The sequence below is a fragment of the Protopterus annectens genome, chromosome 3.part1 (genome assembly GCF_019279795.1).
Source record: "Protopterus annectens isolate FY-2018-M chromosome 3.part1, PAN1.0, whole genome shotgun sequence".
Classification (NCBI taxonomy): Eukaryota; Metazoa; Chordata; order Ceratodontiformes; family Protopteridae; genus Protopterus; species Protopterus annectens.
Genome location: NC_056732.1, coordinates 203016840 through 203042476, shown reverse-complemented (window position 1 = coordinate 203042476; position 25637 = coordinate 203016840). Strand labels below are relative to the sequence as shown.

The 25637-nt window shown below is 38.9% G+C and overlaps 1 protein-coding gene across 1 annotated transcript in view; it reads right to left on the bottom strand.

Annotated features, from left to right (window-relative positions):
• Window positions 1-25637, bottom strand: part of CCNY (cyclin Y) — a 1275181-nt gene that overhangs the window by 495849 nt on the left and 753695 nt on the right. The window contains exon 3 of the mRNA XM_044066715.1: window positions 15747-15781. Within this exon, the coding sequence (XP_043922650.1) occupies window positions 15747-15781 (35 nt within the window). The remainder of the gene's footprint in view (window positions 1-15746; window positions 15782-25637) is intronic.

Here is a 25637-nt window from a genome sequence, read left to right as displayed (position 1 = left end):
GGAAAGGACCCATAGTGCTCACTAGTCAAGATGCAGTTCAGGTATTTGTGAGGAATGGTAGTATTTGTTGTATGGCTACATCAGTCCAGATTTCATAAAGTCAAGATAGAAATGGAGGAGCAGAACAACAAAAAATAATGATGAAGTGAGAGATTTGGCAAAAATGATAGCAAAGAACTCAGAACATTCCTGAAGTCATGAAAGAAGTATTTGGGCGCAGATGGACTTCACAGATGCCTCAAAAAATGTAGCTTCCGTCTGAAAAACGGTCAAAGTGTAAGATTTGGCAACAGAGAAAAGGGGTAAAACATAGAGCTGAAATCGCAGTTCGGGCTGACAAAACTACCAAAAAATACAAGAACTGTTACATCCAGATGACATTTCATGTACACAAGGGTCTGTTGACCCATCACACATAGAAGATATTCACACTGATCAGATACATCCACCCACAACCCCTTTTTCCCATTTTTGCACATGAGGTTATGGTGTCACTTCAACAGGAACAATCATCTACAGCCAAGGTTTACACTACCGGGTGGCTAGCCCTACTGCGGTAGTTCATCCACACCACACACTCGTATGCACAGTCACAGCTATGGACAATTTAGAGTGTCCAGTCTATGTACTGCATGTCTTTGGAATGAATATAAGGCACTCCAGCTAAGAATCAGACCAGGGAACCTCTTGCTGTGAGGTAACAACTCTATCCATTGTGCCACTGTGCCGCCCATCAGATACAACCCTCTAATTCCTGTGTGAAGAATGGTGTACTCCTGGCTGAGGGCATATCATCTGAGTCAGCGAAATAGGATAAGAAAACAGCTGGGAAGATGGCAATGTTTTTGAATAAAATGACAATGCTGGGAAAAATGCAACTCCATTACAGGGGTGTGCACCCTCTAAGAAATTCTGAAATGACCACCACCCAGTGCACATTGTGTGGCTAGAGGGTTAGGAAAACTCTACATATATATCAGGACATCTTCTTCTTGTTTTGGCCACAATCTCTCAAAAGCAGTCGAATGAAAATTTATTCTTCAGAATAAGACTATTTTTCCAAAGTCCGTCCTCTCGTAGCACAAAAACTTCTCCTTCTCCTGATACAGGTTAATACACCTGTAGAAACTCAAGAAGTATGTTTAGGATTTCAAAGATAAATAATTCCTCTGGTGTGGCAATGAGAAAGCCATCACTGTCAAAGCTAAAGGCAGAATCTCAAAAGCTTGATACTCATATGCTCTACTGCAGGGGAACAAATGATAGTGGGATGTTTGCCTGCAATGTGGATGACTTTGTATGGGGCAGCAGACAAAACTTTATTAATTTAGATAGTCCTTATCTAAAAGCCACCTTTCAGATTTGCAGTGAAGAGCACGACCACTTCTATTATGTGGGACTGAGCTTGGCTACTACCAATGGAATGCGGTGTTGGGACACCACAACAAGCTACATAAAAAAGTCTTTATTCTACAGCCATAGACCCATCAAAGGTTCTGGTACAGTTTATGACACAAACACAAAGTGCTGCATTGCTTCACTTCTGACTGCAAATGCAATACTGACATTCATTTCTAAATGTCAGTATGCTGGTGTAGCTGCTCCCTTCAACCCACCCTAGCTACACCTCTGTTTTCCCCCTTTACTAACAGGGGGAGATGTTATTTCCTTTGCTTGGGACATTTACTGCAGTATCCCTTTTTGAGGGAGAATGTTCCATCTGTTTTTTTACAGATCTGTAAGAGGGTTCTAGCTTTCTTGCAAAGCTTTCTGTTTGTTGATAATGTCTTATGTACTTTTTTTTGTTGCAGTTTTAGACTGTGACCAATGCATGTAGATTTCAGTCTAAATTTATGCAGCTTGGATGTTCAAAAGAATACTCAGGTACAGTCCAATACTCACAGACTGTTTCCATTTTTAGGAAAGTGTCTAAGTAAGGAACATGCTCTACAGCATGGCCTTGTACATGGTTTACCGAAGAATGCTGTCTGTATACTGTGCTGTTTTTTGCTGCAGAGACACTGGAAATGCATTAATATAAGGTGCTGGATAAACAAAACCTGGTACTTTGCAGATCTTTTACCGTTTTTAAATAATGTATTGCTAATATCAGTTCTACGTCCTATGTTTTAGATTATGTATATGTGCTATGCCCATATCTTTTGATAAGTATATCTGTACAAATATGGAGAATATACAAACGTGTAAGCAGAACTGAACTTATTCAGTAACTTGCTGCTGCACGCTGTATTCTATATCCATCTGACCTGTGGTACGGCTGTAAAAGATCCTTGGATCAATCAATGTACCTGGTTAAAAATAATAAATCACAATGTAGCAGACAGACAAAACTGGGCTATCGGACATAACCACTCACAAGCACTACACGCATGGATTCCACCAACAGAACTCCTGCTGTACGTAACTTTATACATATTACAAAGCTGAAGGTTCGGGCTTATGAGTCGCCAAAACACAGGGCTGCAAAGGTGCCTCATCTATGTCACTGATCCACTTAAGAGTGGTAGTTGGACTTTTTTTTGGAAATGTCAGGGTATTTTGCCTTTTTGACTTTCCATATTTTTGGAATGATTCTAGCGGAAGCTGGAGGTGCAGTGCCACCAAGGAAACCAAAGATGACGACTCCATATGGATGGCAAGTGCCTCAGCCCTATGTTTGACAGTTTTTACATGGAATTTTACGCAGACGGGACAGTTAGACTCATTGTGTTGAAGTCCCAAGCAGAAAAGACAAAACAAGTAAAAAATTTTATTCAGGATTTGCTTCTCACACTTTCAGCAATTAACTTTTTTGAATATTAAATTAATACATAAACTTTTTCATCAAGGTACTTATCTGACTGGAAGGAGAAAGACGTTCTCTGAAAACATGAGTTGACCGACAGACTGCTAATACACTGAACACATATGAAGCACATTGGACTCCGTGGCTAGAAAGAACTAAAGATGGAGCTGACAGACGTTCTTCTTATACCCTGAAGTCCAGATGGTGGTCTTCGGACATCCATTGGCTAGGAATGATGTAAAGACTCTGGTAATTGAGTCAGTCCTGGGCTTCTGTATGGCAGGAAGACAGTACAGTTGTGTACACTTACCATAAATGTAGATGTTCGAGTGTATTCACTGTTGCTGTCATCACATTTGGGTTATCTGCCTGCAGGTAGCCCTCAGCCAGCCTGAATACCAGAGTCTTTGGATTTCTGCATCGGATGCTGTCTCTTCTTCCATTATGTCAGGTTGTCAGGGGTATAAAACATGCAGCCGACGCCATTACATCAGATTTTCTTTCCCCAGATGTCAGGTGCCCCCACAGTAGGAAGCAATTATATGGTATGGTACACTCCCATCAAAAAGCAAATACACCAGAAAAAATAAATATACCAAACAAGAAGGAAAGGTAGAGCCAAGAGAAGTCAGGGGGCTGGAGGGAGGGTAACCAGGACTGCAATGGTGACTACACTCGAACATCTACATTTATGCTACGTGTACACAACTGTACTACGTTCTTCGTGTTTCACTGTTGCAGTCATCACATTTGGGTCGATTCCCTAAGCTAAGGAAGGGAGGAGGAAGTTAAAGAGCATTAGGGCCAGCTATTAAGCCTTGCAACATTGCAGTGGCAAATCCAGCTCTGGATTTAGAAAAGATAGGCATGTGGTAATGCTTGGTGAAGGTATGTACAGAGCTCCAGGTAGCAGCTTCTAGGATGTCCATGGTAGGGGCTCCTCTGAGAAAAGCTGCAGTGGTAGATGCAGCCCTGGTGGAATGTGATCTTATCCCCTGTGGGGTAGGTTTTCCATGGTGCTTGTAGCAGAAATGAATGCAATGGGCTATCCATTTGGAGATGGCTTGCTTTGAAATGGCCTTCCCCTCTGCCCTTGCAGCAAGGCCAACTAGCAGCTGTTCAGATTTTCTGAGAGGCTTAGTTCTGTCCAAGTAAAATCTAAGTTGTCTGTGCACGTCCAGAGAGTGCAGTATTCATTCACCTTTGTTTTGTGGATTAGGGAAAAAGTAGGCAAATGAATGGACTGATTTAGGGCCACACTAGACACCACTTTGGGTACAAAGGGAGGATTAGTCCTAAGGGAAACCCTGTCCGCATGGAAGATAATGAAGGGTTCCACTGCCATGAGGGCCTGTAATTCAGACACTCTCCTTGCTGAAGTGATGGCTAGAAGGAAGACTGTTTTCCAAGAAAGGAATTTCAACTCTGCTGTTGCAACTGGCTCAAAGGGAGGAAGAGTGAGCTTTTCCAATACAAAGTTAAGGTCCCAGGCTGGAGTGGAAGCTCTCCTGGGGGTCTTAAATTTTTGGCCCCTCTAAGGAATTGTTTTAGCAAGGGGTGAGAGAAGAGGGGTGGCTCAGTATTATAATGTGCTGAAATGGCAGAGGTATGAATTTTAATTGACGAGAAGGATAGGCCCTTGTGGAGCATTTCTGTTATGTACTGTAGAATACGAGGTAAGCTGGGCACCGTTGTGCCTATCCTCTGAGCCTGGCTCCAGGAACAGTATCTTTTCCACTTTTCAGTATAGGATTTTCTAGTACTAGGCCTCCTTGCCTCCAGAATGACATCCAGCACCTGCTTACTGAGGGATGCTAGAGGAGAGCTCAAGGAATTAGCAAGGCTGCAAGGTACAGGGTTTGAAGCTGAGACTGCAGAATCTGGCCTGCCTGCTGGGACAGCAGGGAAGGGGGTCTGAGGCAGGTGCCATGGCTGCAGCAGTGTCATACTGCACAAGAGAGGGTACCAGTGCTGGAGTGGCCAGTCTGGTGCAATCAGTATTGTCCTTGGCTTGTCCTGTTTGATCTTTAGTAGAACCTTCAAGAGGAGAGACAGAAGGGGAAAGGCATAAACCGAGAGGCTTTCCCAGGTAAAGGACAGGGTATCCACTTTCTGAGCTTGACTGTGGGGAGTTCTTGTGCAGAATTTGCTCAATTGCTAGTTCTGAGGGGAGGCAAACAGGTCTACCTCTGAAGTCTCCCATTTGTTCCTCAAGAGGTTGAATATTTTGGGTTCTAGTTTCCATTCATGTGGGTCCATGAGATGTCTGCTTATGTCGTCTGCCAGTGAATTTAGTTTGCCTGGCAGGAATTGAACTTGTAGGTGTACTTGGTAGCTCAAGGCTGTGTTCCACAGAGACTTGGCTAGTCTGCAGAGAGGGTACGAGTGGTTCCCCCCTGCTTGTTTATGTACCACATAACTGTGGTGTTGTCTGTCTTTACCAATAGTTGTCCTGGAAGAATAAGGTCTTTGAAGGCTGTCAGAGCATTCTGTACAGCTAACATTTCTTTTTGATTGATATACAGGTGCATCTGTCTCGGTAATAAGCTGTGCCTGTGGTTTGGTCGTCAGTTTTCTAGGCATAGTGCAAGTTTTTGGCCTGGATGAAAGCAATGGTGTCGGTTTTATATGAATGTCTGTAGGCCTGAATACACCCTCAGAAGCTGGTGCCTACACAGCGACTCCAGACCCATCCAAGGTAGAGACATCTGCAGGTTCCATATTCAAAGAAGTACCTTGTGGCATACTAGACTCCGAATGGGTCTCAGTAGAGGCCTGTGAATCTGAAGTAGCAGATATCAGGGGCCTCACTGAGTACCAGCGGACTGGCGACTAGCTTAACGGAAGCGTCAACAGTTTTGGACCTATGCGGTCTGTCTCTGTCTTTATCCTTATGTTTTTTCGGAAGATCAGTAGTCGGATGGCTTACCAAAGCCATTTCGGAGTACACAGATCGAGTATGAAAGTAATTGGCTGCAAAAATAGCCCGACTACGAATAGTTCGAGTGTTGAACAAGGCACAAAACCGACAGCAAGGAACGCTGTGGTCTGGGCCTAAACAGGGGATGCAGTACGAATGAAAATCTCTATGAGGTATTTGCTTTCCACTGGTGAGACAATTGTTAACTTTTACTGACATCGGTTATAGCAAGAAAAAGGATCCCCAATGGGGTACTTATCTTTTTTGAAGACTTTGGGTCTGAAACTCGAAAACGAAAATTTCAGGAGACGGCCGACCGGCACTTGTGAACTGCTTCTGCTTCGGGTACCGCACCCCAAGAAAGACTGATGTAATGGCGTCAGTTGCATGTTTTATACCCCTGATGACCTGACGTCATGGACGAAGAGACTGCATCCGATGCAGAAATCCGAAGACTTTGGTATTCATGCCGGCTGAGGGCTACCTGGAGCCAGATAACCCAAATGTGATGACTGCAACACTGAAACACGAAGAACACCTAAGAATAAGTACTGAAACACTGACTACAAAGAGCATCAATTCTTTAATAAGGTGGAGATGGCTGGCCTGTTAATACATGCTTCATGCAAGTGTTACATTTCCTGTTTAAATGACTCTGGTCTAACATTTCATCAATACAGGACTATCCTGATTTCTTCAGACAAACCTTTAGGCCCAGCTGCATTGTTCCTTCCTTTCAGAATCAAACAAAAAAAACATCATCACTTTGCATATTTCACATATGGCCAAACAGCATGCATAGATCCTCAACTTTCTGATGAGTCAGACAGCAATCTATGCTTTCAATCCCTATTAGCTCATCAACAGGCAAACGAGCAGTTATATCAAACCCTGAATCCCAGCCCTATCCATAGGTCAGCTGCAATAAAATACTGCCAGTCTCATCTCCTGAAATTAAATGTTCAAACCAGTGCTGGCTTTTGGAGTACAGGAAAGGTTCTTAATCATACCACCAATGGCTGGGCTCAAGAATAGGGTTACAGAATCAGGAGGGATGACTGGGGTGGGGAACTGGGTGATGGTCCAGCTATTATTTTTTTAATGAGAGAGCAAGAAGGCACTTCTCTTCTTACACCTGATGGCCACACATCTGAAACATGCACTCCTGGAAGATAAGGATCGGTACAGTAGGGACCTTACCCGAGGTGTGCAATGAAGCAAGATGGAAAAAAAAACTGCCAGGTGAGCTGTAATGCACTACTGGAAGAGTAACTTTAATATGAAAGTTAGAGGGGCAAGCCTTCTGAGCTAAGAAACTTGGTACTGGGGTGGGGCTTCTGTGAATATGCCAACCGCACCAAAAAAATAAACTCATAACAGTGAAGAGGTCATTCTGATATGAATGATGTGGGAACATGCCTAAGAGTTTCCACTCAGTAATGACACTGACAATCTGACCAGTAAATGCAGCTCATACTCTCCTGCCTTTTCTCAAGAAAAGATGCCAGCAAGATGTCCTTCATTAGATCACTGTTGCAGTAATGCTGACAAATGGAATGTATCCCGCCCCGAGATACTGTACATCTGGCCAATCCACAAAAGCTTAGGTGCCTTCCACTCACACCATACATCCAGCCTATGCACAAGACTATATTTTGTTATATAAGGGATACACAGCTGTGAAGATATAGAACTTTCTTGGCACCGATCCACAAAGGTACCAGTTGCATTAGTTGTGGACAGAGAAGTACCTCACTGGGGATCATTCCTTTTGAAACGGATTGTGTTTGTGAAAAACTACTGCATGTCATACCATCTAGGAGACAGAAATGTGACAGAAGTCAGGATATCCCACATAAATATAGTCATTCCATGTGTCTGTTCTGTGTAGGATGTAAACATAATTATGAGGAGTGCACTGTTATCAATCTTTTGTACTTAAAACTATCAGAAGTTGTTTACCTTCTCTCAAAATGTATGAATGAAGTAACATGAGGAAATGGCCAGCAAGTTATCACTTTCATCTGTCCCTCAGCAGCTGCATAAAAAGTTTAAGAAATTGAAAGAAGTACTGGTTTATTTCAATTGGTTGGAGTTAGATGCCTCTATCGGGGCATATGATAATCCCACAGACTGCCCAACTATTTTACTTACTCTTGCTGTTGAGACCCCTCCAGAGGTCAACAAAGTGCAGGATTCTGGCAGATCAGAGCGTTGGCAAGGCTGCAACTGGAGAACCTCAGCTGATTATATCTGAAGGACGGGGAGGTATTCCACAGATTGTTTTCTAACAGGATTACCAGGTAACTTCCTATTATGGTACATCAGGGGTCTCTTTCTTCTTACATTATACCCCTAGATATCCCAAAGAAAGAAAGAGAGAGACACTTTTGAAGATGATAATTCTTCAGATTGCAGTCCTGAGTCATTGGCCTGTTCCTCCCAAACTCACTTCTCCCATAGAATACATGTCAGAAGAAATAGACACTTTGTCTCCTGATTCCCCTAAAGGAGAGCTGTTCTTCGGTGACACTATTCATAACATGATGCAGCACTTCAAATAAGAAGGACAACAGGTCTTAGACTTCCAAAAAAGGTATTATAATTTATCCCATATGGCCATTCCTAAGCCAACTATAATTCCACCTGTACTAGAGGCTTTGGAAGTTACCTTCCTGTCTGCACCTGTAGCATATAAGTCACAACCTTCTGCACCCACAATAAACTGACAGGTTTTATAAGGTTATGGAATCTCATAAATATTTGTAATAAAAAGCCCAGCTTTTGTCTCAGTGAAGTCTGATAAGGCCTCTAAACTACAACCTTCTTCATAGGTAAGTACTAGGCTAGCTGCCCTTGCAGGCCATTTTAAACTTAGCCAAATTTCCTTTCAAAGGTGAGAATCAAACTCTGCACCTTGTGACTGTGGGGTAAACACCTTAACCATTATCTAGATTGACAGACAGACCCCATAACAGTCCAGAAGTAGTCCAAGTATTTAAAACACGATCCGAGTATAAAAAACAACACTTTATTACCATTAAGTGCTTTTCATCTTGCTTATAGCAAGACTTCTTCAGACCCCCCCCCCCAACCTTTTAAATGGATTACCAAATTATAAGGACAGTAGGGCTATGGACAGGTAAAGAAAAATGTATACACGTCTGCCACTTTTTTTTTCCATACCATTAATTACCAGACTCGCATGACAAGATACTAGCTGTCTATTTCTGCTGCCAATAATAAACTAATTTCTGACACTCCCGGATGCGGCAACTGAAAAGCCTTGCAGTACATGCGCAACTTAGCTACACAGGTAGCAAGACATTCCTTCAAATGTGGCTATGATGCTACTGATGCCTCTTCCAGAGAAGCAGCTACTGCTTCTGTCTTCAGGAGGTATTCCTGGCTTCATCAACAGTCTTTACCTGATGATGCTAAAGCCAATGTTTGGACACTCCTTTAGACAGGAATAATATGCTCAGGCTAACTTTTGTTGAAATCTTCCAATAACTGCAGGGAAGGGGGAAGCAATTACTAGAAAATGGAAATCAAAGTCTAAACCAACTGTACTAGAAGTAGTGAATATAGTAACAGAGATACAACTGGAAATAGGATCTTTAGGAAAGGGTACGAGCAAATTATACTGAAAAAATGGGAAATGTGGGAACAATACACGCAGAATAATGTTTTGGAGGAGGAATGAGGTTTAAAAGAAGGCAGGATATGCTTGTGACTGGATAGATTATAAGTGGTGCATAATGTTTGCAACTAAAAATATGTCAATAAGATTTGTTTTCATTTATATAAACGTATGACTGACTATGACATAAGTTTAATAAAGATGTTTCTTGTTTAAAAAAATAGTGGCAGGATAAACTGAAATCTGACTGTAAGGGATCCAAGGGATCTTTTGATTACAAAAGCACCAACTTATGAATATCTTCCTCCCTCTTGTCTCCCCTGTATCCACCTCAGCCCCATCACCAACCTTTCAGGAAGACACTCTCACTGCCTTCTGCCTTTAAAGATAATATCATTAGACATGTGGATACTGAACATCATTCAAATTGGGTACAAATGTGTTTGGAATTCCTCATGTGCCCTCAAGTCAACAACATCCAGCTCTTCCTGTCATGAATGAACTTATTCCATCACAAAATCATAGAACTTGCTCCTGCCCACAAATAGGAAAGGCATTTTGTTCCAGACTTTTCCTAGCCCCAAGAAAAGAAGGGGCATTGAAACTCACTTTTGACTTATCCACCCAAAATACATTTCTGAAAATACCAAAATTAAAGATGTCAACTCCCCAAAGCCTACTTCCAGTGATTTTCCCCAGGTCTTTCTGGTTACCTTAGATCTGAAAGATTCTTACCTTTGCACTCATATTCATCCAAATCACAGCCAATACTTTTGTGTCTTGGGGTATCTTTTTCAATGTTCTACTTTGCTCCTTTGTGAAAAATCTTGCCCCAGAAAGACCAAAGTGTCTGGCTCCTATGGGACTATTTGGCAGGCTCAAAAGTGTCCGCATTTACTCTTACTTGGATGATTTGTTTGATCCGGACCACTTCAGATCAAAAAACTTCACATGATTTACAGTTTACAAGCAATCTTCTCCTTCATCTAGGCTTCACTCTAAACTTGAAGAAATCTACCCATCAAATCTTCCTGAAGATTAGTGCTTCCGGTATGGCTGCTAGATATCTTATGCATGATGGCTTCCCTCCCTCAGAGACAAAAAACCCAGTTTCTAACATATTACTTTATATCCCTCTTAAAACTAGAAATGACCTCTGCAAGAGGAATTCAGAGAGCCCTGGGATACATGGCATCAACAGTACGGATGAATTATTTTTCCAAACTCCATATGAGAAAGACTCAGTAGTATCTCAAGTCAATTTGAGCACAACATTGGCATCCTCTGTCCTTCCCAAAAGCTCTCTTGCCTTTAGTGAAGACAGAACATCAATGGTGGTAAGCTAGATAACACTCAACCCAAGTGTTCTCTTTCTGGCTCCCTCCTGTCTCTAGAAGGCCTCAAAAGAGGCATCAGATCTGGTCTGGGGGCTTTTCTGGTGGACATTAAAGTCCAAAGAGTCTGATGCAAGCAAAAACATCAAGGAGAGGAAAGTCCTGACACTTGCCCTACACACACTGCACCACCTGACAGATAATACCCATAGTGAAGTGGTATACCAACAAACAAACAGGAACATAATCTTACCATCTCCATAGGCTGGTCATGACAACTTGGGATATTGCTATTCACTACAGACTCTCTATCTCTGCCTCCATGCAGCTTATACCCCATCAGAAATGAATTTAATGGCAGATTATCTAAGTAGTGCCACGGCAAACCTTCATAAACGTATACTGAACAAAAGTGTCTTGTCTTCCTTCGAATTTGCCTTCAGTGGGAAACTCCCAAGCAAGGTCTCTTTGCCTCTACTCTGAACACATAGCTCAGACTGTGCTGCTCCAGAGTTCCATGCAAGGAAGCATGGGAAATGGATGCCTTATCAATTACATGGAAAGGGAAATTTCTATATGTCTTTCCTCTCATCCCAAAGGTCCTTCTGAAGATTCACAAAGACAAAGAATGCTGCTGGTGACTCCATTCTGGCCTAGACAACACAGGTTCTCCTTTTTTCATCTAGCCATGGAAAAATGACCACAAGTTACCCCCACAGAATGGACTTGCTCATATAGCAAATGGGCTCTTTAATTCATCCAACCCTAGAAACTCTGAATTTGACAGTTTAAATGATATGCTTCTAATTCCCTTCAAACACATTCTAATGGAATTAGAAGGCAGCTCAGCCAAGAGTCCATTTCCACCTTGGCAGTACCCATCCTTAGGCACTGTTCTCATTTCAAGGACAGCCAGGCCAGTCATACCACGGGCGAATTTAAGAACACCCACCCAGCTGTCCAGCTCCTTTTTAAAGGCAGACACTGTGTCACACTGCTTAACTTTGAGAGGAAGTTTACTTCAGAGAACGGGTAGGTGCTGCATGACAAATTTAAGCCTCTACCTTGTCTTATTTATTTGATGGAAAAGATTTAGATCTCTGGCCCTACTGTTAGCTGGACTGATAAATTTATGGAGGCATAAGATTTCTTGGAGTACTGGGTTCCTTGTAGCCCTATAAGCAAAGCACATACTATCCCTAAAGAGTCTACATGAAGATGAGTACAGAGATAAAAACACTAGTCTTTCTTGGTAGCTCAGGTCTTTTAAGCCACTGATTTTCTTAGATGTAAACCTCTGCGATCTTTCCAATTGTTTGATATACCTAGTAAAGTACATCCCAAAGAAGGAAAGGGATTGTACTCTTTGATTGGTCCAATCAGTGCAGAGTACAAGGAGGTGAGGAATTCTTTCGATCTGGAAGAAATACCTTTTTTATATCAGCTGTACAAGGTTAAAGGATTTCCTAACCACCACTGCAACATGATGGTCAAACATGAGGGAGCTATTCACCCAAGTACGTAGGTCTTTCACTACCTTTTCATTTTCAGGTGGTGTTTTATCTATACTATAAACTAGAATTTGGGGGTATGTTTACCAAATGTACAACATTGGCACTTTTTGCCATTGAGTTTGAACACGTTTTTGTACATCAACTATTGACAAAGTGTTCATGTGCCTGTATGTTAGACCATCTCCAGACTTTGTTAACCAGAATCCTCATTCTTTCAAAGAATTAATCCCTAACTCTTACTGTGCATGTTCCGTCCCTAAGCCAGTTGGCTATCTCCCTAACCACATACGTGTTAATTTAGAGTTCCTTCAGCTTGTTTATTATATTTGCATGTGGTGTGGTAGCAAATGCCTTGGTCAGGTCAAGGTATGCTCATGGAAAACTTGATCACAGTCTATGGCCTGAGTAACCCTCTCAAAGTTATTCACAAGATTTATTATCCAGGATCTACCACTAACAAAGCCAACCTGCTGGGGATCAAATCTGACATGATTTTTGATATCATAGTGAATTACGTCAGAAATGAAGCATTCCATGGCTTTGCAAATAACACTAAGTTGCTAGGTCTGTAATACTCATGGTCAGTGATGGGGCCACCCTTACAGAGTGGCATCATAGAAGATGAGCGCCACTTCTGCATAACCTTTACTCTAAGGACTTACTAAAGGTAATAAAGGAGGCTAGGAATCTTGCTACAAGAAAAACATACATTTCCATATTGAAATTATATTCTTTCTAGTTCCATGACAGTGGGCAGGACCCTTATAAACTGGGTATCCCCATCATCCTCAAATATTTGTGTGAGCTGCTTAACTCAGGACTAGCATATACCTCTATCAAGGAGCATTTGTCAGCCACGTCTGCCTGTTTGCCTGTGGAAACTCCTGTTTTTTCACTTTATGAGGTCATTCAATTCCTAAAATGCATCCATCATATCAGACCTCCAGGAAAATTTATACCTCTTGAAAAACTAACCCTCCCACCTTTTGAATCAGCCTCTTCTGCATGTTTACAGCTCTATACCTGGAAGGCAACTCTATTGGTGGCATTAACATTTGCTAAAATGGTTTCAGAGTTTCAAGCTATGTTCTATATCTTTTTCCGTTTTTTCATAAAGACGGGGTTAGCCTGAAGACTAATCCCTCTTTTATGGCTAAGGTGGTTACTGAAACATCTCTAACTCAGTCTGTTCATCTTTCTGCATGTTCTCCTAACTCTCAAAATGGGAGGAAAGTATTCTTCATTACTAGATGTTCACAGGCAAACAAGATTCGATTTAGAAAAACAGAAAGTCCATCAGGAAATCTGACCAACTGTTTGTTTCCTTGAGGGAAAAACGAGATGGATTTCAGAGTTTCTAAACAGACCTGCTCCAGGTAGATTAATCTTGCCATTTCCTTTTGTTACTCTTATCATGGAAGACCTCCCCAATGTCAGATAAAAGCTCACTCTACTAGAGCATTTACTTCTTCTGGAGACTGCATTCAAGAATCTGGATTAAAAATCCATTCTGGAAGCAGATGCTGTCATCTACTCATACCTTTAGTACACATGATTAGACTGATGCCTTCTCAGGAGCCACAGGTGGTTTTGACAGATCCATTCTACAAGGTATTCTAGACCCCAATTCTATACCTCAAACTACCACCTAGTCAGTCAGCATATAAGCTCTACGAATCATCTCAGCTGTCGGCAATACTGCAAAATAATATAAAGAACAACACAGTACAGTTGTTTAAGAACTTACAACATCAGCAGGTGTAGGAATAGATCACTGCTGCAGTATACATACTTTACTTTCTTTTCCCAAGTTTCTTATTGTTTGTATTTCATTTGACCAAGGTGGAACCCCCTCCTTATCCTTTTATATCCGAGACCCTTTTCCAAAAGTATTAGTCTCAGACAATTTTTTCCCATGGGAAAGAAATCTCTGAAGATTTTCAAGGCCATACATCCCTTATGTACCAGCATGTAGTCTCATGCACAGATCACAGGTCAGACATACAGTGCAAGAGGAAGGCACCTATGGTTTTGTAGACTGTCTGGATGTATGGTATCCTGGGGCAAGACGGATACTGTCAGCAATACTGCAACAGTTACCTACTCAAACATCTATTGTTATGGTGTGTTTTTACACAAATGGACTTTCTAAAGGGAGACCAAGTGATTTAAAGATCAAATAAGGCCTAAAAATCCACAAAAATAAAATGAAAAGGTCACACTACCACACATGAAGAGTGGATATTCAATCAGGGCAGGGATGCTGTTTTTTTGTGACAATAAGTGATGCATAAAAATTTTTAACTGCTAAGCTGGGTCTAGTATTAAGAATGATGATACAGGAAAGCTGTGCCAAAAAAACAGACCCTGCTAGGATGAGATACACAGAACCATATGCTAAAAGGTCCACTGAAGATTTGGGTGATTATAAAAGCTCTATATAGAATATAAACACACATGAATGTCCATTTAAAAAAATAAACAGTACTAACATTAAAATAGTGATAGTGAGTCACAGAATTTCAAGACTAAATATACTAGCATTGTCAAAAGTAACTTTTCAGCTGCTGTTTTTCTGTGGGGGTCCATCATCATACCTTTGGCTACACATTAACTTTGGCCCTTGGATAAATTTAAGGTTCAGACCTTCAAGTTAAAACAACTCAAAAGTAATGGCCAAAAACCAACTGGGTCAAAATTCTGCAAGTTTGAATTTTGGGACTCAGATATTGTACAGATTTCTCTAAAAGCACTAAAAAAAGATATCTAAAAACTCCTAAAGCATTAATTACACAAACAGGAAATGAGTTAATCCTTTACTATAAGGGTGAGTACATCAAATAACTGGACTTTGTAGCACAGACGATTCTGTGTAGATGTTCAGTGGAGATCCATGTAACTGGATTTAATGGAAAAGGAGAAGGGGAGAAAAAGGGAGCACCCAAACCCTCACTAGACTAACTGTGCAATCAGATACTGACAACACAAACAGCCAATCAGATACCGACAACACAAACAGCATTATCTGCAACCTTCATTGATGGCAAATCTTTTACAAAGACCCGGTCTTCATGATGCATTTCTTAAGCTTGGGTGTAGAAGTCAAGATTTGAAGGGGGAACAGTTTCTGTCTCAAATGAAATGTCAAAGTTAACTCTGTCTCACCAGACTACTAAATAAACCAAATGTTTGTGCTGTTACACTTATGCTAACCAAAATAACACAGTAACCAATGGCTGAAAAAATAAACAAGCGTTTTAAAAAATGAAGTTTAAAAACACTAACCTGTAAATGAATAGGAGATTTTAATCTTCATTGACAATTACTGCTTAAAGGTTGTACAGGAATACTGACATGTTTGAACAAACATCAAACAGTATCATGCAAAGAAGCATTACAAATGGAAGCTAAGACTACCGGATGCCAAGCAATACTTTGCAGTTAATAGATTTTAATGCAATTGTATCAGTTCAAACCTCAAATGCAACATTGATTTCACCAAAATAAAAATTTTTTACATTTTACTTACATGATTTATATGTAGACTTTTTCGTTTTTCTCTCACTGTGGAAAGAAATGTATCACAGATAAATGATACTTGTTTACAACATTTGCATAAGTTTGCATACACCATTCAGGAAAAATCATCTGCCTTCAATTAATCTAAAATCATGTAACATAAAGTCTAATACATTTCTGATACTCATCCAAAAATAATTAATGTCACAATATATCACCAGTGAAGGCATTTAGTGCCTATGTACTTTTCAGGCAATGTCCAGTCTGCTCTTCTGAATGCAATTATATCAGGTAAGAATTCCAAGTCAAGAATTAAGGTCCAGTTCAGTAGCAAGAAAGAAAATTGTAAAAACCTGTCAAGAAACAAAAGGCTTATCTCAAATAAATTACCTTTATGGGAAGTACTATGTGCTCCTCTGGCAAAAAAAAAAAAAAGCAAGAAAGCTAGAAAGAAAACTATACAAATGTTCAGACATCTTCAGATATACTACTTTAAAAATAAATTTGCTAATAAAGTGTGATGCAGTAAACTCTCAGTTAACCTAGGGTTACCACCTGCCTCTCTTTGTGAGGGACATCCCACTTTGGGCAGTTGTGTCATGCGATAAAACCTAAAAAATGACAAATGTCCTGAAATTTAAAGACAAGATGAATTTCTTAAGTTTTCTTTAATAGTTGCATAAAACAGTTATTTTGTATCTGAAACATAAATATTACATGAAATAACATAAGCAACTCAAATGTTACAAAAATAAGCTTTTCTGTCCTTTGCACTGGCCATGGGTATGTTTTGTTCTGCAAAATCTCACATTTCTACAAAAAATGTCCCACTTTGAGCATTTGAAAAGGTGGCAACATTAAGTTAACCGGAACTCAAGCAACGAGAAAAAAAAAATCGAAATACAGTACAATTTTCATGTGTTGCACTACCTGCCAACTCCCCCCCCTTGCAGAAACATAACTCACGTTTTTAGAGTTTTAAAAAGGAAGATAGGAATAAATTCCCTCTTCCCCCCCAACCTGAGAACAAATCAAAACAAACAAATAGTATAGGGTACAGTATTAGTCAGGCCTATTTTTAATAGTAACTCTCAAGTAATTAGAAACTACAGTTATCCGGCATCTACCAATCCCCATGGGTGACGGGTAACTGAGAGTTTACTGTACTGCATTCTTCCAAGTTTTTCAGTGTACTTCTAATCTTAGCTATAATCAGCAGTTTCACAGTTTACAATTTTAATTCTCCACTCTCTGTTAAAGAAGATATATAGATCCATGTGCCATACCACAAAGTACAACAAAATAAATAAACAAGGCCACAGGAAGAGATATGTACAGCAGTCATAAAAATAATAAATTAATAAAATAAAAGGACAGACCTGTATACCTGTACATGCAACAGACAACATACTTAATGCAAATGATATGATAAAATATTGCTTGGTGTTAAAGCAGATTCGGTTCTGTCCCAAGTCTTACTAAAAGGGCCTAAAATATCTCAAAGAAATATTGCAAAAAAAAGTCTGTAAAGCATGCTAGTTTCCACCACCTCATTACAGCCGAGTGACGTCTACAGGCGTTTCTGCAGTTACCTCCTACTGCTCCTCTAGGCGTCAAGTATTTCTTGTACATATTTGCATTAATAATTCCAAACCCATGTTACATACAACGTATCAGAATATTTTATCTTGAAGCATATATGATTGCAAACACAATTGTATTGATATATGACCTCTGTCAAGTATTTGTTAGAACTGTAAGGTGATAATGTCATTTTTTTAAAGGCTGAAGCCACACCCACTAGGAGTTAAAGGTACACACTCAAAAGAGCTTTGCTGGAGGGAATGAGTTAAAAGTAGAAAACATGAGAAAATTAAGGCATTCAACTTGTGTCATGACTAGTCCCTTTATAAAAATTTCCTCAGAATGCGGTCTGGCTCCATGGTGCAGAGGAATGAACTCCTGAGTATGGCCCATGTGATCGGGGTTTGATTAGTCCCTCACAATGGAAGATCCCTAGCAACGATAGGGACAAGGGGAGGAGTGAAGAGATGTAGCCCAGTCAGCATACCTAAGGAAAGGATGGGGCGTACATATACTGGGAGGCACACAGGACAGTGAGAGCACCCTGTTAGAGACCAGAGAGGCCACCACCTTTGTTGTCTGGGAAGAGAAGTAGGGTTGCTTAAATGCAATACCCATTGCAGAAGTGAGGGACATCATCCTCTGTGGTCAATCCACTGCACATCCCATCTCCAGTGCTTCACTAACTACACACTCATTTAGGGTTAGGGAGGAAAAACATGCAAACCACCCCTGACAACTCGTATCTTTCCCAGTAAGGAATGAATGGAATGGAATATGAATGTGAAATTATTTAAATTTCTGGATAACACTGTGGAATGGTGGTGGTATCGTAATGTTTAAGGATTTATGAGTTTCCCTAAATGGTTTGGTGGGTAGACAACCAGGCCAGTACATTTACACAAACTAGGAAACTTCAGGGATTTAAGACATAATCAGTTCAGCAGACAAGTACTTAAGCATTTCCTTGCATTTACCAGTAGTAATTATGAAGTGTTATAATGTGCATTTGTGTATCAGATGCTACAAGGGCTCAGCACAGAAAAATATAACATTTTTTTAAAGAAGAGAAGATTACTTACGTTAAAGCATAATGTGTTAAACCATAATCGCATTAATAATGAACTGTCATACAAATCATTTCTCTGATTGTTCTAGCTGTATCCCACAGTGTTGCTATCTGATTTCAAAACTTCACTTACTAACTAAAATGTTTAATGGCACAATTAAGAAGATTATAATATAGACATCCACGGTGGTGCAGCGGTAGCGCTGTTGCCTCACACCTTCTGTGTGGAGTCTGCATGTCCTCCCCGCAGTTGGGTGCTCATTCGAAAGACATGCGTAAATGGGCATGCCTTCGTTGAAGGTTGAACGTCGAGCTGGCACCTCAGCATTCGTCAAAATCTACTGCCAATCATTAGCGGACCGGAGTTCCGCTGTGGCGTCCCCTAACCAGGAAAAGCCGAAAGACAACAACAACAATATATGCTGATTATGAATTCCTAATGACTGTATGAATAATTAAAGGACAGGACTATAGAAAGTTGTCGTATCTTTCGGCTTTTCCCGGTTAGGGGTCGCCACAGCGGAACTCCGGTCCACTAATGATTGGCAGCAGATTTTTACGTACCAAGTTGCCAGCCCTGACGTACAACCTTCAACGAAGGTACGCCCATTCACACATGTCTCCACAAAGAAGACGCTTTAGCTGAGAATCGAACAGGACAACATCTTGCTGTGAGGCGACAACGCTACCACAGCACGGACTATAGAAAGTATGTAAGAAAATTTAAAACTTTTAGGACAGAAAGCCAGCACATTGGTTGCTTTAAAAATGAAACAAAGAAGTCAGTTAACTCTGTTTATTTGCCTCCATTCATGGTAAAATATTTAACTGTTTGCTAAAAAGAAAATTGTGGATAAGAAACTCTTACTTGATTTGTCTGGTAAAAATGTCATGATGTCAAATCATGCTACTCTGGGTCCAGTGCCCCACTGGTGTCCAGTTATGCCAGGTATCATCTACTTCAGTAAACATTCCCAGATAGTACTTAAAACTGTGGACAGAATGATAAACCAACACTTTAAAGCCTCTGTCTTGCTTCTGCTTTTGTGATGAATCACACCTATTCTCCTTCAGTCTTCAGAAATTTTACCATCTTCCAGTTTCTAGCTGAAAAACGTTATATATTTGACCACCTCTTCTTTCAGCTCACTAAGAATTATAGAATGGCAGCATCACATGGTACAGATAGATAAAGTCCTTACTGCACCCCAGAAGATGTGGTCAGTTAGCGGCATGTGCACTGATGAGGCTGTAGGGGGAGGATGGAAGTGAGTGGCCAATGTTACCTCATCCATCCTGAAGGGAGGGAGGGATGCAGTCTACTCTCACTGCAATAACCAGTATACAAGCTTGGTGAGTTTCATGTTACACAAATGATGAACATCTTAGCTGAAAGGTTGCACATGCACTTTCTAAAGGCAGCAATTGCAGAGTTGATAAGGTTGCTGCAAGGCAGATGATTGTTAGGACACACTTCCCAGGGGTAGCATTATAATATTGTACCAGCATCCTTGATCTCCTTGCTGGCCCCAGAAGTGGGTTGGGTTGAGGCCAGGGGAGGTTAAAGTGAGACTGATAGATCTAGTAAATGAGAACAGGAACTGATAGTAGCTGATAGTCAGCTGCAGGGAGGAAAAAAAAGAATTGTAGGGCAAGTCCGTCCCATCAGGCCATCACCCAGTCTATCTTCAAAGTTCTTTTGTAATTATCTCCTCTATGAAAGGATTATTCTAGATATGATAAAATCACCCATCTGATCTGTGAATTCTAGTCTTCATTTAGTAGCCTTGTTTTTCAACACCTTTTGCAATCAGTCTTTCATCTTTTCTCTAAAGTTTAGAGACTGGCAGATATGATATGCTGATATGCCCGACATGCATAAGCTTAATATAATACTCATTTCACTGAAGTGACAGGCTGCACAAGACAACGGCAAAACATGAGTTTAGTTTTCACTCTGAGATGCAGGCAAATGTGTTGGGGGGGGGGTGCAGTCTCACAGAGGCAGCAGTAGAATGCTGGTGACAGTATTACACTTAACCTTTTATATGTGAACTCTAAAACGTATGGGGGGGGGCGACAAGTACATATACAAAGTGTTAAAAAGTTTGATAGTGGATGCCCCACCTCAACACAGTTTTTCAGTAGAAGTCCCTCCCCCAAAATTCTGATGTATGTATTCTGGTAATGAAAACCCCACCCCAGATGTGGTACCCCTGAAGTCTGACTCCATACATTTTGCCATTTTACATCACCATGTGTTCATTTTCTGTGACTTTTATATCCCTTCTTTAGAGGACACATTTTTCCACCTGCATCCACTCCTCCTTTTTTGTGTCCCTGTTGGGGATTTGAGCATTTTTCTGCCCACTGGGATCACCTGTTATGGTATTCGGGGTTCCAGATTCATTCCTTATTTGGTCTTCATAACCCTTCGTTTCAGTTTGTGAGCCGTTTGCTTCCTTCCCGCGCATGTGTGATGTCAGCTAACATACTGTGCATGCCTGCTACCCCAAGTGATGCTATTGGCATACATCGGTATCTTATTCTAGCCAAAGCTTATATAAGCAGGTATAGTTTAAATGTCTTAGTAGCTGATTTATGTTGTTTTGCTCCTATAAAAATGCTACTCTGTTTGCAGCTGTTGAAGAAGCGGTTACATTTCACAGCCATAAAAATATTCCAGAAGCTCTGTACAGAAAGGAAGTTTTGATAATGAGTACTGTGGCACCCTGGGAGTATTGTTGACCTGAATAACCTGTAATATATCAAAACAGTACTGAAATATAAAAAGAAAACTGTTAACATTCTGAAGAATTTAAGTGCAAACAATGACTACAGGAAACTATAAAAATTGAGCTGCCTTTTATATCTGAACAGTTAGCATTGACATGCACTGCTCATATCTGTTGTTGCATTTGAAAGCACCAGCCAAAAAAAAACAACAAAAAAAACTGTTATACAGGCACTAGTATTTATAGCTATTTTTCGCACCTAACAAGGACTGTTTGTTGTTAAATTAAAAATGCATTGTATTCAAGAAAACATATAGTAAAACTTATTAAGTATAGCTTTACAATGTATGATTTATAATAAAGCTGTTGTACTAGTGAAAACAGGCATGCATATTTTAGTGCTTAAGTCAAAATTTGGAAATGTGCTAAAAACACAATATGACATGCAAATGTAGCACAATTTAGGAGGTGTGCAGAGGCTACATGACACTATTAAAGGAGGAAGTAAAACTACCACCACAAGTATTCATGACTTTTCTATCAAAATGGACAATTTGGCGAACAGAATAGACAACATGAAGCACGATAACAAGAAACAACTGGATTTACTCAAAGAAATCATTACAAAACAATCAGATCAAATCTCGGTCACTGAAGAATCAGTTAATGACATAGATGGAAGACAGACTGAAAATTAAAAGTTAGACTGAATTTCTACTAAACCAAAATACACACTTCTGGGAAAAGTGGAAGATCTAGAAAGTAGTTCCAAAAGAAACAACATCAGAATACATCGAGTGCCAGAAAAGATGGAAGGTAATAATATGGTTCAATTTCTAAATGACTAGTTACCTAAAACATTAAATTTACTTGAGTCACTTTCCTTTGGAATAGACAGAGCTCATATGTCTTTGTCAAACATTTCTTCAATAAACAACTCATCTGCTCCAAGATCCATAATTGTTAAAATTTCTTTCTATAAAAAATAAAGACCTGGTCTTGAGAACTGCTTGGTCAAGTGCTCCAATTAAAATAAATGGGAAAAGCATAAGATTTAATAATGGCTATACTGCTTCAGTAAACTCTAAAAGGAAAGCTTGCATCCCTCTAATTAAAAACTTGAAGTCATCTAACATCAATGCTCAAATTATCTTTCCTGCTAAAAGCAAAATCTTTCTTCCCAAAGGTCAAAGAATTTTTAACACACTTGAAGAAGCTTTGGAATTTGCACAGAAAAATAAACTATTGGATAAACCCAAAAAAGTGAACCAGTCTGGAAAGACAAACAATTTAATGTTTGGACAACTAAAGACAAGAACAGTAAAATGTTTAAAGAAAAGTAATTTCCTTTCTCCATTTATTATTTACGGTGTTATATGTATATCTTCTGAGGAATATTACTACTTCCATAAGGTAATACCTTTTATTTCATCTAAACAATATGAACATTTCCATAACTGGTACTTTGCAATATTATATATAGCAATGGGGTATAAAAGAGTAGTATTCTAATACTAATGTTTAGTGTAGTTAAACTAGGTTTAATAATAATATTTAGCAGTGTAACAATTTCAGGAAACTCATTAATTCTAATATAGATATCAAAAATTGATTTGATCTACTAATTTCCTTCAACATCACAAAGAATTTTCCAGATAAATTAAATTTCAACACTTTTAATACATGGGAAGTTAACAATTTCAATTGCTGGCAACATTATATAAAAGCTCTAAATACATTAGATACTCAATATATTATTAATTTGATCTGTCATGACAAGTTTGGTTATTATTACAAAACATACTAAATTATGCACAAGATTTATGCAGAATTATTAAAAACTCCCAACAACCCCCTAATGTTTTTTTCTATTTGGAGTGTTGTAAAATAATTTTAAAAATGACAAAATGTTATCCAAATTATATATTCTAATAACAATAAGACTCTTAAATACTAAATGTTGGAATTTCATAACTAAAGGCCTTTCTCCTAATTATTCTCAGATGGAGAAAGCTAAAATTTTACTCTCTGTTAAGCACACATTTTGGGTTCAGTATTTGAACATTTTTACCTGGAAGTCTTTACACAAAGCCTTTTTAACTCCAGACAAATTAGCTAAATTTAGTAAATCTGATAATATATGTTGGAGATGTTTGGCATCTTTTTAAGCAGACTGGTTTCATATTTTTGTGACTGCCCTAATTTAAGACAGTAGTGAGAAAACATTGAAGATTTTCTTAAAGCCTTATTTTTGGATTCATTTTCATTTACCAAAATTATAATCTTTTTAAATATGCATGAAGGTTTTAATATGAATAAAGTCAAATCATATATTTTACGGACAATTCCAGCTATAGCTAGAAAATGTGTTACTATAAATTGGAATTCGGCCACTACTCCAAATTTTGAAGATTTTCTGAGCTTGTTAAAAGAAATGATATCTAGAGAATCCAGATCCAAAGAACTTAGAATTCATCCAAAGAATTCCATCAAAAATCCTTGGATGAAAGTTTCATCACTTACTGAGACTTTTCAAATTGATTCTCTTTCTAAGAACATTCATGCTCTATGAATAATTGTTTTTGTTTAATTATAAACACTTCATTCATTATTTCAGGCCTATGTACATACTGTACACAGTTATTTGTGTTCTACGTTTAACATTTATGTTTCAAAGTGCTTACTTTATTGTCATCATATTTAAATGTATTTAAATAAAACTGCTCTGTCTAGTAGGGTCAACTCAGTTATTAAATATATATAAATGAGTAGATACATGAATATTTGCAAGAAAGGTACACACAGATATATCAAGGTATAGACCCCAATGGAGACTAGACTGTTAACCAGTTGGCCATTTAGGAGAAGTAATGCAGAATCTAAATGGGAGTGTAAATAGCAGCATATGAATGCATGAATACATTGTCAAGGGCTTCCGTGTACACTAGGTCACATACCTAGAATGCTAGCATATTCATGTTACAGCGGATACAGTAATTGCTCCCAGCTCTCCTTTACATTGTAGCAAAATACTAGTTGAATACACCTAATTTATTTCTCCTGTAGAAGAGTGTGGTCATTTGGGACATAAAGTAGGTCTCCACAGCTTACTGCTCAATTGAAGGCTATGTCATGTTTGTAGTCTAGAATATTTATTAATCACTCTATAAATACATATCACAATCGAAATACAATTTTAAAGGCTGGATTAAGAAGACATGCAAGATAGTGTCATGTTCATACCATATTCTATCACTGCCCATTATATTTCATCACAGATTAAATAACTAGTAAGTGTTTTACATTATAAACAGCATGCAAGACAAATGACAAGACACCTAAACACTCTCAGCACTAACACACACATTGTCTAGCATAATATGGAGGGGTGATAGTCTTTACATGAAAGAGGTGGTCATTATAATTTGAATCCCCCACTGGGGAACAACAGAAACTAACTTAATTCACTTCTATTGGTATCTTGTCCCATGCTGCTTAAAGGAGATTGCCTTGGAAAAGTTCTAGGGTACTGTAAAAGGGACCTCCGTGGTTGTCCATAACAATCACTACATGAGAGATTTTTAAATGGCAGGCTAGAAAAGAGTGCCAACTTATTTATTTTACTACTGTAAACCAAGTTAATACACTGTTCTGAACATCATTTTCAAGTATAGCACAAACCAAAAATTGTGGATTTATACATAGTCTAAATACTGGAAAACAAGAATTGTTGATCTCTGGCGAGATATGTGGAACATTATGTTTCAAGCTCTTAGCATTTAGATTACTTGTTTGCTATTAAGAATACTCAGTTCCAGTACAGAATCTATCTATAACAACAAGCTTAATTTAAAAGTGGATTGTAATTACTGTGATGGTATATTGAAGTTCCCAATAAACTGGAAAAGCACATTAAAAATAGATATTATCATCTGGGTATTTCTATTAGATTTAGAGTTACTCTACATTGTAAAGTGTTATTTCAGTGACAAGAATATTTATTTTAAGTGACTTAACCCTACACAATTAGTGTAGTAAAGAATGTGATTCTGATTACTGCTTATAAGTTTTGAATGACAATATTGGCTATATTTAAAATGCAAATTGATGATGATAAATTGAATACTTAAGTAGTAATTTGCATTCTTAGAAATCTTCTATGCAGTTTAAGTAATGAATTATTATAAACATTAGAACTACTGGTATAACTAATATCTTTCTCAGTTATATTTTTATTTAAATAAACCTCTTTTATAGTATTCTTAAAGTTAAACTACAGTATGATTTTTAACAAATAGGTCAGAATGTGTCTGAATAATTTCAGTCTAAACAACAGAAAACAATTGGAAGAAATATAGGCCTGGTTGCTTTAATACTCTGTTTTGATACTTTTAATGTTTTTAGAGAATTCAAATTCAAAGGTAACATTTTGTAATAGTTTAATATAACATTATTATTCTATTTTAAAAATAATATTCTAGTGGGGGTGCTGTGGTAGCGTTGTCGCCTCACA